This window comes from Macrobrachium nipponense, chromosome 16, assembly GCF_015104395.2.
Source record: "Macrobrachium nipponense isolate FS-2020 chromosome 16, ASM1510439v2, whole genome shotgun sequence".
In the NCBI taxonomy this organism is placed as follows: Eukaryota; Metazoa; Arthropoda; class Malacostraca; order Decapoda; family Palaemonidae; genus Macrobrachium; species Macrobrachium nipponense.
Genome location: NC_087209.1, coordinates 4,036,773 through 4,051,463, shown reverse-complemented (window position 1 = coordinate 4,051,463; position 14,691 = coordinate 4,036,773). Strand labels below are relative to the sequence as shown.

Below are 14,691 nucleotides of genomic sequence, written 5' to 3'. Positions count from 1 at the left end.
TTGAATTAAGAAATCATGGAGCATATTATTCCAATTTCTGCCTGATTGCTTTAAACCATACAGAGATTTATTCAGTTTCCAAACCAATTGTTCATTATTACTACCAGTTTCATTGTAACCTTCAGGCTGTTGAACAAATATTTCACAATCAATATCAGAACTAAGATAGGCAGTTTTAAAATCCATACAATGCACAATTAAATCATGTTGTACTGCCAATTGCATAAGCATTCTAATTGAGGTCATACGCACAGTAGGAGAAAAAGTATCAGTATAATCAACACCTTCAATTTGAGAATACCCTTTTGCAACATAGCGAGCTTTATATTGCTCTTCACCATTTAACCCTTCTTTAATGGCATATACCCATCGTCCACCTACAATACAACGGTTGTTTGGTAAACTACACAATTCATAAGTATTGTTATCTCTTAAAGATTGAGTCTCATCATCCATTGCAGCTCTCCATTTGTGAGCCACATGTGAATTTAATGCCTCTATAGCTTTCAGGAATTTCAGTTACCTTACAACAATAATGAACAGAATAGCCCAGTAAATCAACCTTATCAGGATCAACATATTCTTCAAGATATTTGGGAGCAGTTCGCTCCCTACTTGGATAACGGGACTCACCTTCCCTTTCAGTTTCGGTCAAATCTGCATTAATTTCACTATGCTCATCTTCAACAAGGATAGGTTTAGAAACGAGGATCACTTTGATTCTCATTATAGGAATCCAATTCACTATCTTCTGATTCACCATCTTCCTTAAGACATTGGGATTTATCAAAATTGAATTATCAGTAAAATGTACTAACCTAACCTTTCTCAAACTGTCAGTTCCTGGATAATATAAAAGATAAGCAGGACTGTATGAATCATAGCCAACAAATATTCCCTTTTCACATCTCGGGTCTAGCTTAGCTTTCTTTTCTACATAAGCATAACACAGGGAACCAAAAATATGCATATTTTCAAGTTTAGGCTTCTTAGACAGTAAACACTCATATGGGAGTTTATTAGTCAGAATTATAGCATCTATTCTATTTATAAACAGCTGCACCTAACAGACATAATTCCACATGAATTTTGGTAGTTTTGCTTCAATTAAGAGACATCTAGCCATTTCAAACAATGTACTCCACATTCTCTCAGCAGTACCATTTTGGTATGGGTGAATTTGGGGTGAAGAATTCTTGTTTAATCTTATTACTTACCAGTAACTTCTTTAAATTCTGAAGAAGAAATTCTCCTCCATTATCACACCTTAATCTTTTAACAACCCCATAAGAACTAGTATCTGCAAGGAATTTCTTAGTAGCATTAAGTGCATCCCTTTTCTGTTTCAAGAAATAAACAAAAACAGATCCTGAATAATCATCTACAAAAACAATACAAATATTTAGATTTTTCCCTTGATTCAATACTCATTGGTCCAGCAAGATCACAATGTACAAATTCCATTTTACTCTTTGCTCTCTCATCTGGTAATCTGTTCCTACTATGAGATTCAGGGCCTCTGTAACACGGTTTTTTCGCAATAACTTTTTATCTATGCATTTCATAAATATAACGCTTATTCAGAATACATATTATATCTACACATAAATTTTGACTATTCTGCATTACGTAGGTTGAATAAATTTGGTACTTATAATGTAAGCGATTTTTTTTTTGAAGACGGGCCAACTTACTCAGTGAAAAGGTTTCGAACGCACTCGTTACGTAACTTATGACAGTATGTTCTTCCCTCTTTCTCGATGGATGATTGGCTATACGTAACGAAGAGGCTAAACCTCTAGCAACAATGACATACAATTTAAATACAAGCAAAGCAGTACACCTTTAGGAACTCTGGAACCTCTCCACTGATAATTGTCATAATGAACAAACCAACAAAATATGTCAATAAATACAAAAACACTTCGATTATTAGTGTAACTCCCAAAATAGGTTTCCTAAGAAATTACAGTACTTTATAGGTCACTAAGGTCACAATCAGATTGACAAGATGTAGGGAATAGTTGGTAATTTTCAAAAACATAGTAGACAAGCTTGATTTGATAACTGCTATATCCAATGTCAAGCAATTTTTATTTATTGGCTATCTACCTATTTACTGAAAAAAATAGCCGTATATTGGCTTTAAACCTTCACCAATAATTATCGTCAGAATGATGACTTCATGAGGCTCCACCCACTTTCGCCTAGTTATAATTCAGGATAACACTGAAGGCTACCATGGGCACTGTTGGATTAGAAAATTTAACATCTGTCTATAAAAACAAATTTCTCGAGTAGTTGTAAGAAGTGCTAAATGATCCTCAAGGATCCCAGCAGTTGGCCTAAACGTTTAATTCATGTATATTACTGCTATATTGTTGCGGCACTACTGCTACAGTAGTATTACTACGCTAGCACTGATACCCCACCCACATCTATGTATCGTTCCGCCATTCATAAAGTCTTTGGGTTTCAGAGCCGATGGAGTTTCTGACTGGTGGATGGGCGGGGCAACATTTCGGCAAAAGGTGTGTTTACCTTGCTTACGTAATGAATGTTTTTCGACTCTTGACTCGTAATCATTGGCCATGGCGTCGGCTAGATCATTTTTACTCTATAAAAATTAAAACTAATGGGTTTAGGTTGATAATGCTGACAAAATTTGTGTGGTTGTAAAATATACATATGTCAACTGTCAGCTACATCCGATGCTTTGACAAGTAGCAAAGTCCAAAAAACCGTGTTACAGAGACCCTGAATCTCATAGTAATCCAATGTTATCTTAAAATGCCTAGTAATCAAGCATTTGACACCGTAAGATTGTAAAGAGACTCCAAGCATATGAAGATTATCATATAGAAACTACTTCTCTAAAGTAACTATGGGGAAGTTCTCATTACAAATAGCTAACTGGAACTGATAAGACAAGTTTGTGCATTTCACTTTGTCTTCCTTGATCAATTACTTAAAATTCGAAAAAACTTACGAATTGCATTACAAAGCATCCTGCGAATTTATTGCTATAAACCTCTATTTTAGAGTAAATCATTAATTCTGATAGTTTTAAAAAACCTACAGGATGAACTTACAACTTTGCCCCGTCAGTCAAACTGACGAAAACAGTACTTTCGAACTCTGATAAGTTTACTTTGTAAGTTTACTTTGTAAGTTTACTTTGTAAGTAAAGTATTTATGCATAGTCGAGTGATCAAAAGTTACTTTAGCGTTATAAGAGTAAACCATGCCCTTCATACTCCCAAACATTCAATTAGCTATCCGTGCCTATGTGGACCTTCGTATTTCCCTAAGTTATCACCACAAGAAATACTTCCTTTCCTGACAACTGACTTATCAAAGTATTGAAATTATTTACCTAACCTTCACTCAAAGCTACGGAGTATAAGTAAACTACATTTAAGTTTGAAAGTTTCACGTCAAACTTTCGACAGAACGACAAAATATATTTTCTATGAAACTGGGATAACACTTTAAACTCCTCCCCGCTCATTTCTACAGTAAAAGGACCACACGAATTTGAGACTAAAACTGGGAATTAAGGTAGATCTATATTTCCATTCCGTGGCGGCCTAGATTATGGCAGTTGCGATTTTTCTATGCAGTTTTACCTCCTGAACAAGAATTTCAAGTAATATTTATTCTGAAGACTAAGCCCTGGAGCCAGTACTAGACTGCGAAATACATTGGAAGCCCCAATCCCTACGGGATGTTGTATCCGTGGTTACGTTCCTTGCAGTCCGTGCGGAACTATTCTTTAGAATTAACAAAACCGCTTCAAACAAGACTAGGGAACTAAGTACATTTATGAAATATTTAAAATTAGTAAAGTTGCGATACACCAATATGGACGCTTTAATATACGAAAAATTAAATTTACACCAGCCCGTTAACTCTTAAGGTATCAAAATGGAAACTGGAAATCTAAATAAAGAGCCACTTTCATGTTAAATACGAACAAATTTATAAGGAATTATCAAAGCGCCAGAACAAAGTAACTCATTTCAAAGACTAACTTGCTGGAGCCTTAAATAAAAAATTCAAGTATTCATTGCACTGAAAAAAAAATTATCCACAAACTTTTTAAACCTGGGAAAACTTTCTCAGACTTGAGAACTTAGTTTGTTCAGATATCTAAACTTTGTTAGATAAAGGTATACGCCAAAATTGAAGCTTTAGTTAACGAACACAATCTTACACCTAGACCTAGTTACTGTTTGGGTGGATCCATTTGCAGCCTAAGAAAGGCTCAAGAACACTAATTCTAAGCCATTTCAATAGAATCCTTTGGTTCATATATGTATAAGGGATCCCTATAACACCAAACAAGTCACTATTCCAAAGGCCCTACATATATGTGGCTGAAACTCCAAATTATTTGAAAAAATCACTTATTCATAACAATAAATATACTTAAATACTCTCATTAATCAGATATATTTAACAATTACCACAAACCTAAAATAAAAAACCAAACTAGATATAACCACAAACCTTTGCCACGAGAAATATTCAAAATGACCCACACAACGTCTAAAGAAGAAATGAGAACCTCACCCCCTATCGCACCTCCGGCCAAGAAAATTTCCTCAGCCAATCAGAAGCCTCCACCGTGCCATACATCACAGGACTTTTCTATGGCCTCCTCCCCATTGGTGGGAGGTTTGTAAGAGGCTTTCCCATTGGCTGGAAGCCTGACAGCCAAGTTTTCAATCGATTCTTCTTACAGGAAGTGAAACTGAAACTAGTGTCAAGTGATCTTTCCCGTTTTTTTTATGAGGTACATCACTTTTGATATTTATATATATTACATATTGTACATACAAAGGAGTTTTTAAATATACTGATAACACTGATAATTGCATTAATATATTACAGTAAAATCAGAACAAATTAATGGAAAATAACAGGGAAAATTTATCCATATACATGCAACCGAGATGGTAAAGAGTTACACTTTGTCCCTTTGACCTAGCTAACCATCGATTTCAAGACAATTTGTGTATTTTAGAGACTATAAAATAATCATTTAATGAAGATTCTTGCAATGGGGTCTCACAAAGGCTATCTTTTGACATATAAAACATCATCCTCTAGATAAATATGATTTAAAAACAATTTTGATAAACCTGACGAGTGACCATCTCGTGGGCAGGATATGACAGTCCCCTGCCGGAGAGAGGTTGAACTCTATACCCCGTCATAAATTTGTATACTTTTTTTTTCAAATGTAAATTTAATTCTAATCCATTTTCCTCTTCGTTCTTCCTAGCAGGCAGGAAATGACAGCGATTACGAGACGAAGAATCAGCCATAAAAGCAGAACACATAACGCAAAAAGCGTCAGCCACACGTCGACATTGTAAGCTGTGTACCTGAAATGAGAGGAACGTTTTTGTTGAAAAATTCGTCTTAAGTTAAATCTAGATTTATATTATAATAATTATTACATTAAGCGTCTTCAACTCACTAGCTAAATCTGGCCTTATATTATAGATATTTTCATGTGGAATTTCTTTAAAACATCAGTTAAATCTAGATTTTTATTATTATAATTTTTACGTGAAGTGTCTTTAACACATATGGTCGGCGTCAATGACCTTCGATGTCAGGATGCCAGAAAACTTCCAATCATTCATTCATTAACACATAAGGCCTTATATTATAAATATTCTCACATGAAATTTCTTTAAAACATTAGTTAAATCTGACCTTATAATATTATTATAATTATCATACTGTCTTTAACACATTTGTTAAATATGACCCTATAGTATAGATATTTTCACATGGAAATAATCTTTAAAACATTAGTTTAAATCTGGCCTTATAATATTATTATAATTATCACATTGTCTTTAACACACTAATTAAAATTGTCCTTATATCATAAATATTTTCACATGGAATTTCTTTAAAACATCAGTTAAATCTGGCCTTATATTATTAATATGTTTAAATAAACTTTTCTTAAACTATGGAGCTGTTTCATTCGACATTAATGTAAATAAGTTGGAAAAAGTAGAATTGACAAAAACAGTAAATAAAATTAGGAATACTTTTGTTGAATAAATTCATCGTAAGATGACTCTGACATTATATTTTAAATATTATTGCCACTAGAAATATCTTTAACGCAATAATGCCCTATGGAACTAACCATCCACCATTACTGTACCTACGTCGATCAAACAAAAATTAACAAAATACACAAACAAAAAAAAACGTTAAATACCATGGCATGTCAGCCAAGGGGCATCTCAGATGGGTCGCTCCTCTGTGTCGAATGACGTACTCTGTCCAGTAGACCAAGAGAGATTTAGGGGACATGGCCTGGTCCTTCATCAGCAAGGATTTGGACCGGACAAACTTCCAGCATCCTGGAAGATGATATAGGCACTTCAGGTTTTATGTGGTATTTTCAGTTTGACTGCCAAGGTTTTGCTTTGGAATTCTCTCTTAGTGCTTCTGGGTTTCCTGAGTTTTGTTTAATGAATGTGTAATATATATATATATATATATATATATATATATTATATATATATATATATATACATAGACAGATATAGATATACATATATCTATCTACTATCTATATATATATATATATATGATATATATATATATATAATATATATATATATATCTAGATATAGACTTATTTTAAATAAAATTGCAAATACCTACGACAACAATGACTAATTTCAGTAGAAATTTGACAGTAATACATAAAATAATGCTAAAATATCCTCATTTTTAACAATAAACATGAAAGCAATATACAAGTACTATACAGAACTTTAAATTATTTTCATTGTTAAGTAATTGTAATAAAAGAGAGAGAGGGAGAGAGAGAGAGAGAGAGTAGCACTACTCACCCCTCGCTGCTGATAATCGAGGTGATCTTGGTCGAGGAGGTCGTCCTCGGTCATCTCCTCCCAGATGATGACCTTTGCCCCACCCCTGGCGCTCGATTGACCTGGCGTTGGCTAACTGGTCAGCGTAGACTGGGAGACTGAGGACGGGTTTGCCGTGGTACAGGGATTCTTGGGTACTGTAGAGACCCGACTGAGTTATGAAGAGGCGCAGCTTAGGGTGACCTGGAAAAGGTCACAGAAGGTCGAGATTACCTGGAGAAGGTCACGGAAGTTCACAGAAGGTAGAGATAGCCTGGAGAAGGTCACAGAAGGTCGAGATTACCTGGAGAAGGTCACGGAAGTTCACAGAAGGTAGAGATAGCCTGGAGAAGGTCACAGAATGTCGAGATTACCTGGAGAAGGTCACAGAAGTTCAAAGAAGGTCGAGATTACCTGGAGAAGGTCACAGAAGGTCAAGATTACCTGGAGAAGGTCACAGAAGTTCAAAGAAGGTCGAGATTACCTAGAGAAGGTCAGGGGAAGGTCGAGATTACTGGAGGGAAGGTCACAAGAAGTTTCACAAGAAGGGTAGAGGTTACCTGGACAAGTTCTCAAAAGGTGGAGATTTGACGTCAGTGAATAAATAAATATAATTATATAATAGTTTCCTTACAAGTCGCGATAGTGAACAAAAGTGGGTCACAATAAAACAAGGAAAGCCGAGAGAGAGAGAGAGAGAGAGAGAGAGAGAGAGAGAGAGACTCCACCAGCCTTTAAGAGTGGAGTATATGCCAAAGTTTTGCCACAATAAGGCCAGAGAAACCCACCTGTCCACCCTTAACTTAAACTAGCACAATTCTAAATTTCCAGTAGCCTATTTCACTAAAATAATGACTATAATAAAATATAATAACCAGTACAAAATGTTCTATAACCTACTACAACCTTCATCGAAGACCTACCGAGAATATCTTGCTGGGGAACCCACTTCTTCAGCATTACATTTGGAGGGAGGTCGGGCATAGACTCCTGGTCCCATTTCCACAAGACCCGCTGTTTCAGAGACGCGAAGACCCTTACGAACATCTGGCGATTTCTGCCGCGTCAGAAAGAGATCGTGAAAATTGTAAATAAGGTTTAAAATTTACTGGTCTAAGTATCTTTGCCGTGAGGTATTTTCTAAGCCAGGTTAGAGAATATTAATCTAGTAGTCATCTCGTCTAAACAACTTTGCTTTGACATTTTCTAAGCCAGATTTGGGGAACTTGATTCAATGTTTAGGTCAACATTGGAGCAATGGATTCTTTGCAGTAAGCAAGCCCTCTCTAAAAGGACGTTCATCCCTCCCCGCCCCTCCACCGCCCCCCTGAGGGATTGAACTCCCAACATTCACGATACAAAACCAATGAGAATGAAATAGCTACTAAAACAGTTAGAGTCAAGGACTTACTTTTCAGGCAGCGATGAAGGCTTAACTATACTCCCGAGGCTGAAATAGATGAGGCCCTCCTCCCCAGATCCTTCTACCCACTCATGGAGATCCTATTGAAAAAAAGGTGAAGGATTCTTTCATTGGGAATAGGAGCTTTCTAATGTCAACAAACTTCGAAGTTAGTAGTTTTTAAGTTATGATGTAAACCAGTTTTAATAAGTTGTATCTCTTCTTTCTGTATTTATTTCCCTTGACCTCCTCTTAGTACTACTTCCTGATGAACACCTTAATATCCTTTGGAAGATTGACTTTCAAGTCACTGGCCCCTTTGGTGGGATTGTTCCATATGAATAGGTTTCATCTTCTGAATAATATATTTACTAATTTAAAGTTTAAAGTTTGTTTGCATTATAACTGTAAAACTAATTGAACTTTAAAGCTTCTTAACATTATAACTGTAAAACTAACTGAACTTAAAGCTGGTTTACATTATAACTGTAAAACTAACTGAACTTTAAAGTTTGTTTGCATTTTAACTGTAAAACTAACTAGACTTTAAAGCTTGTGTACATTATAACTGTACAACTAACTGAACTTTAAAGCTTTTTTACATAATAACTGTAAAACTAAGCTTATTTACATTGTAACTGTAAAACTAAGCTTATTTACATTATAACTGTAAAACAAACTGAACTTTAAAGCTTATTTACATTATGACTACAAAACAAACTGAACTTATTAACCAAAATATACAGCCATCTACAGAGCCGATGTTCCCAGACAACACCTGGTACAAATACCTGCGGGAGCTGCTCGGCAGGGCGGCACTGGATCCCTCCTATAGACACCACAGCCGGGACGTAAGGACGCGCAGGCGACTGCTAGTTCCGCCCTGACCACTGCAAAGTAGACATTTGTAAAGGAACCTCTGTAGTGTCTACGGTATGCTGCTCTAGGCCTGTGTGTATATATATATCGATATATATATATGTATATATATATAATATATATATATATATATATATATATGTATATATATATATATATATATAGTACACTACTCCTGTATATGCAAATATATACAAATATATTCATTAAGCAACACTATAACGGCAACCCTGACGAGGGGTTAAGCCAAGAAGGAGATGTAAAACAATATATATATATATATATATATATATATATATATATATATTATATATATATAATATATATACGTAGTTACTTGTTCGCGAAGGTCATTGAAGCATTCCTGTACATGTCGACAATGGACGGCATGTCTTCTGGACAGAGGCCGCTCTCTCGACACCTCTGCTCGATGCTGAAAGTGTCGAAGGACATTAGAGTGTATTAGACCCATATTATTTTTTTAAATGTGTTGATAGATTGATAGACCTATATTTTGAAGTGTATTAGACCTATGTTTTAAAGTATATATCAGACCTATATTTTAAAGAGTATCAGACCTATATTTTAAATTTTATTAGACCTATATTTTAAGGTAAAGCAGACCTATATTTTAAATGGTATCAGACCTTTATTTTAAAGTGTATTAGACCTATATTTCAAAGTTAATCAGACCTTTATTTGGAAGTGTATTAGACCTATATCTTGAAGTATAACAGACCTTTATTTGAATGTGTATTAGACCTATATCTTAAACCATATCAGACCTATATTTCAAAGTGTATCAGACCTATATTTCAAAGTTTATCAGACCTATATATCAAAGCGTATTAGACTTATACATTAGTGTATCAAACCTATGTTTTAAAAGTGTATTAGACCTATGTTTTAAAGCGTATTAGACATATATCTTAAAATGTATCAGACCTTTACTTTAAAGTGTATCAGACCTACATACTTCATAAACGACACCAACATAACCTTACCCACTATATATGTGACGCATATAGACCAAACCCCCAGCATCCATCAGAGCACTGTGTGTCCTCTGCAAGAAGGTCATGGGGTGTTCGTATTCCAAAAAAGGGTGGAGTTGGAATGAGGAGAAGATAGGATTCCCGATGAGGTTGGCCGTCACAGACAAGAGATCCAGAGGCGATAACACTACGAACGGGATCTGGAATGGGGATGGAATGGATCAATGATGTTGTTAAGGATTGGGATGATGTTTTGTGATAGGTATTACTCATTGTTTCATTGGCTACGTGAGCTGGATTAGCATTTGATGCTGTAGGCCTATCTCCAAAAGACAGTTTGGTTGGCTTAGCATTTGACAGAGTAGGCCTATCTCCAAAAGACAGTTTGGTTGGCTTAGCATTTGATACAGTAGGCCTATCTACAAAAGACAATTTGGTTGGCTTAGTATTTGATAGAGTAGGACTATTTGCACAAGACAGGTTGGTTGGGTTAGTATTTGATTTTGGGCCTATCTCCAAAAGACAGTTTGGTTGGATTAGTATTTAATACAGTAGGCCTATCTCCAAAAGACAGTTGGTTGGATCAGCATTTGATGGAGTAGGCCTATCTCCAAAAGACAGTTTGGTTGCTTAGCATTTGACAGAGTAGGCCTATCTTCAAAAGACAGTTTGGTTGGCTTAGTATTTAATATATAGGCCTATCTCTAAAAGACAGTTTGGTTGGATTAGCATTTGATACAGTAGGCCTATTTCCAAAAGACAGTTTGGTTGGCTTAGTATTTAATACAGTAGGCCTATCTCCAAGAGACAGTTTGGTTGGTTTAGTATTTGATACAGTAGGCCTATTTCCAAAAGACAGTTTGACTGGAATAGCAGTTAATGAGTAGGACTATCTCCAAACACACACACACACACACACTATATCTCTCTATCTATCTATCATATATATATATATATATATATATATATATATATATATATATATATATATATATATATATATATATATATATATATATATATATATAATATATAATAAACTTGTTAATAGAAGGGATTAAAGTGTATTAGACCTATATTTAAAAAAATACATTAATTGACCTATATCTTAGAGGAATTAATATAAAGCTAAAAAGGATTAATATCAAACTAAAAAGATTAATGTACAGCTAAAAAAAGGGTTTAATGAGAAGCTAAAAGGATTAATGTAAAACTAAAAATAGCTGGGAATGTGGCAGTAGGCCTAATGGAAAGGTGAAGCATGAATGAAAACTGGGAATGAGGAAAAATAAGAGAGAAAGGAGGAAGAAGAAGAAGAAGAAGAAGAAGAAGAAGAAAGAAGAAGAAGAAGGAAGAAGAAGAAAAAGAAAAAGAAAGAAAGAAAAATTAAACTGGAAGTGAGGAAGAATAAAAGGAAGAAAGAAAGAAAGAAGAAGAAAGAATAAACTGGAAGTGAGGAAAATTTAAAGAGAAAAAAAGAAAAAGAAGGAAGAAGAAGAAGAAGAAGAAGAAAGAAAGAAAGAAGAAAGAAAGAAGAAAGAAAGAAAGAAAAAATAAACTTTAAATGGAAGTAAAAGGAAAAGAAAAGAAGAAAAAGAAGAGAAGAAAAGAAGAAGAAGAGAAGAAGAAGAAGAAGAAGAAATAATTAAAGAATACAAAACTGGAAGTGAGGGAAAAATAAAAAAGAGAAAGAAGAAGATGAAGAAGAAAAAGAAGAGAAAGTAGAAGATAAAACTTGAAGTAAGAAAATAAACGAGAAAAGAAGAAGAAGAAGAAGAAGAAGAAGAGGAAGAAGAAAGTAAGAAAGAATAAAACTGGAAGTGAGGAAAAATAAAAGAGAAGAAGAAGAAGAAGAAAACTTGAAGTGGGGAAAAATAAAAGAGAAAGAAAGAAAGAAGAAGAAGAAGAAGAAGACACTGGAAGTGAGGAAAAATAAAAGAGAAAGGAGAAGAAGAAGAAGAAGAAGAAAAGATAAGAAGAAGAAGAAGAAGAGAAGAGAAAGGAAAAAGATAAAACTTGGAAGTGTGGAAAAATAAAGAAAAAAGGAAGAAGAAAGAAGGAAGTAAGAAGTAAGAAAGAATCAAACTGGAAGTGAGGAAAAATGAAGGAAAAGAAGAGAAGAAGAAGAAGAAAGTTAAGAAAGAATAAAAAACTGGAAGGAAAAATGAGGAAAAATAAAAGGAAGAAGAAGACGAAGGAAAAAGAGAAAGGAAGAAGAAGAAAGAAGAAAGAAGAAGAAAAGGAAGAGAAAAAGAAGAAGAAGAATGAAGAAGAAGAAAGAATAAAACTGGAAGTGAGGAAAAATAAATGAGAAAGGAAGAAGAAGAAGAAGAACAAGAAGAAAAAGAACAAGAAGAATGAGAATAAGAAGAAGAAGCAGGTAAGAAAAAATAAGAAGAGTAACCCACTTAGGCCTATAGTACTACCTTCAACCGGTAGACGAGCCAGAGGTAGCAGTCGGAGCAGATGGACGACACGAAAGCCAGGTCGTACCTCTGGTGGACCAGGTCCTGCACCCTGGGGCTCCTCACGGTGTCGTCACACAGGGAGAAGTACATGGCGGAGGTGGCCATTCTCACTCCGTACTTCTCGTCGAAGAGGTTGAGGTCGAACTTGGCGAAGTCGCCCTGCGGCACGGCGATCTCCTCCACGTTGGCTCTGGCGACGCTGGAGGGGAAGGGGGTGATAAATGTCACCTGGAAAAAATCAAATAAATCGATCAATAAATAACTTACAATACTTGTAAAAGCTGAAAAATTCAAATAAATAAATAAGTAACTTACAATACTTATAAAATCTGTACAATTCAGATAAATAAATAAATAAATAACTTACAATACTTATAAAAGCGTAAAAATTCCAATAAAAAAATAAATAAATAAATAACCAACAATACTTATGAAAGCTGAAGAATTCAAATGAATAAATAAATAACTTACTATACTTGTAAAAGCTGAAAAATTCAAATAAATCAATCAATAAATAACTTACAATATTTATAAAAGCTGAAAAAAATGAAATAAATCTCAATAAATAACTTACAATATTCATAAAAGCTGAAAAATCAAATAAATCTAGCAATAAATAACTTACAATACTTGTAAAAGCTGAAAAATTCAAATAAATAAATAAATAATAATAAATAAATAAATAACAATACTTATAAAAGCGTAAAAATTCAAATAAATAAATAACCTACAATACTTATGAAAGCTGAAAAATTCAAATAAATCAATCAATAAATAATTTACAATGATTGTAAAGCTGAAAAATTCAAATAAATAAATAATACTTTACAATACTTATACAAGATGAAAAATTCAAATAAATACATAAATAGATAAAAAAAAATAACATACAATACTTAAAAAGATGAGAAATTCAAATAGATAAAAAATAACTTACAATACTTATAAAAGATGAAAAATTCAAATAAATCAATCAATAAATAACTTACAATATTTATAAAAGCTGAAAAAAATGAAATAAATCAATCAATAAATAACTTACAATACTTATAAAAGCTGAAAAATTCAAATAAATAAATAAATAAATAACTTACAATACTTATAAAAGCTGAAAAATTCAAATAAATAAATAAATAAATAACTTACAATACTTATAAAAGCGGAAAAATTCAAATAAATAAATAACTTACGATACTTATAAAAGCTGAAAAATTCAAATAAATCAATCAATAAATAACTTACAATGATTGCAAAAGCTGAAAAATTCAAATAAATAGATAAATAAATAACTTACAATAGTTATAAAAACTGAAAATTTCAAATAAATAAATAAATAACTTACAATACTTATACAAGATGAAAAATTCAAATAAATAAATAAATAATAATAAATAACTTACAAAACTTACAAAAATGAGCTTGAGTCACTGATAACACACACACACACACACACACACACATATATATATATATATATATATATATATATATATATATATATATATATATATATATATATCATACTTACATGGTGGTCTCTCTCGACCAGTGCATCGATAACACTCGAATAGTAGTTCTTGTGGCTTCTTGTTCCTACAGGACCTATGAACAGGATCCTATAGGCGTCGCATCCTTGGAACTCAAATGTCCCGAATAGCAGGTAGGCCTATAGCCAGGACCACGTGCTTCATTTTTGTTGATGTCTGAGGATAGAAGGAGAAACGGTATCAATATCTGAGGCAGGTTCTGGAAATAGGCCTAATGAATTTATTCCTGCAATAAACAGAGGGAGAAACAGCATCAATATCAGAGGTATGTTCTGTAAATAGGCCTATAATGAATTTATTCCTACAATAAACTGCAAGAAGAAAACGGAATTAGTAGGACTAATGCATCTACTCTGAATTAAACTGAAACTGGTCACAAAGTATGTCTAGCCTTCATACAAAAAATCAATATTTTAGGCAAGACTCTAGAAATAGACCTACTGAGTCTATTATTTCCTACGGTAAAGTGAAACTGTAGTTGAAAGA

At 33.6% G+C, this 14,691-nt stretch overlaps 2 protein-coding genes across 2 annotated transcripts; both read right to left on the bottom strand.

Moving 5' to 3' along the window:
• Window positions 1-4,803: 4,803 nt before the first annotated feature.
• Window positions 4,804-9,402, bottom strand: LOC135195243 (UDP-glycosyltransferase UGT5-like). The gene is made up of 7 exons (XM_064221508.1): window positions 9,391-9,402; window positions 9,108-9,185; window positions 8,326-8,417; window positions 7,838-7,971; window positions 6,897-7,118; window positions 6,254-6,398; window positions 4,804-5,393 (listed from the first exon to the last, which is right to left on the bottom strand). Exons 1-7 carry the CDS (start codon window positions 9,400-9,402, stop codon window positions 5,261-5,263), a joined length of 816 nt encoding a protein of 271 aa, XP_064077578.1. The 3' UTR covers window positions 4,804-5,260.
• A 126-nt stretch (window positions 9,403-9,528) lies between these two features.
• On the bottom strand, window positions 9,529-14,336 carry LOC135195242 (uncharacterized). The gene is made up of 4 exons (XM_064221507.1): window positions 14,187-14,336; window positions 12,617-12,886; window positions 10,200-10,390; window positions 9,529-9,628 (listed from the first exon to the last, which is right to left on the bottom strand). Exons 2-4 carry the CDS (start codon window positions 12,761-12,763, stop codon window positions 9,529-9,531), a joined length of 438 nt encoding a protein of 145 aa, XP_064077577.1. The 5' UTR covers window positions 12,764-12,886; window positions 14,187-14,336.
• Between the last annotated feature and the right edge of the window lie 355 nt (window positions 14,337-14,691).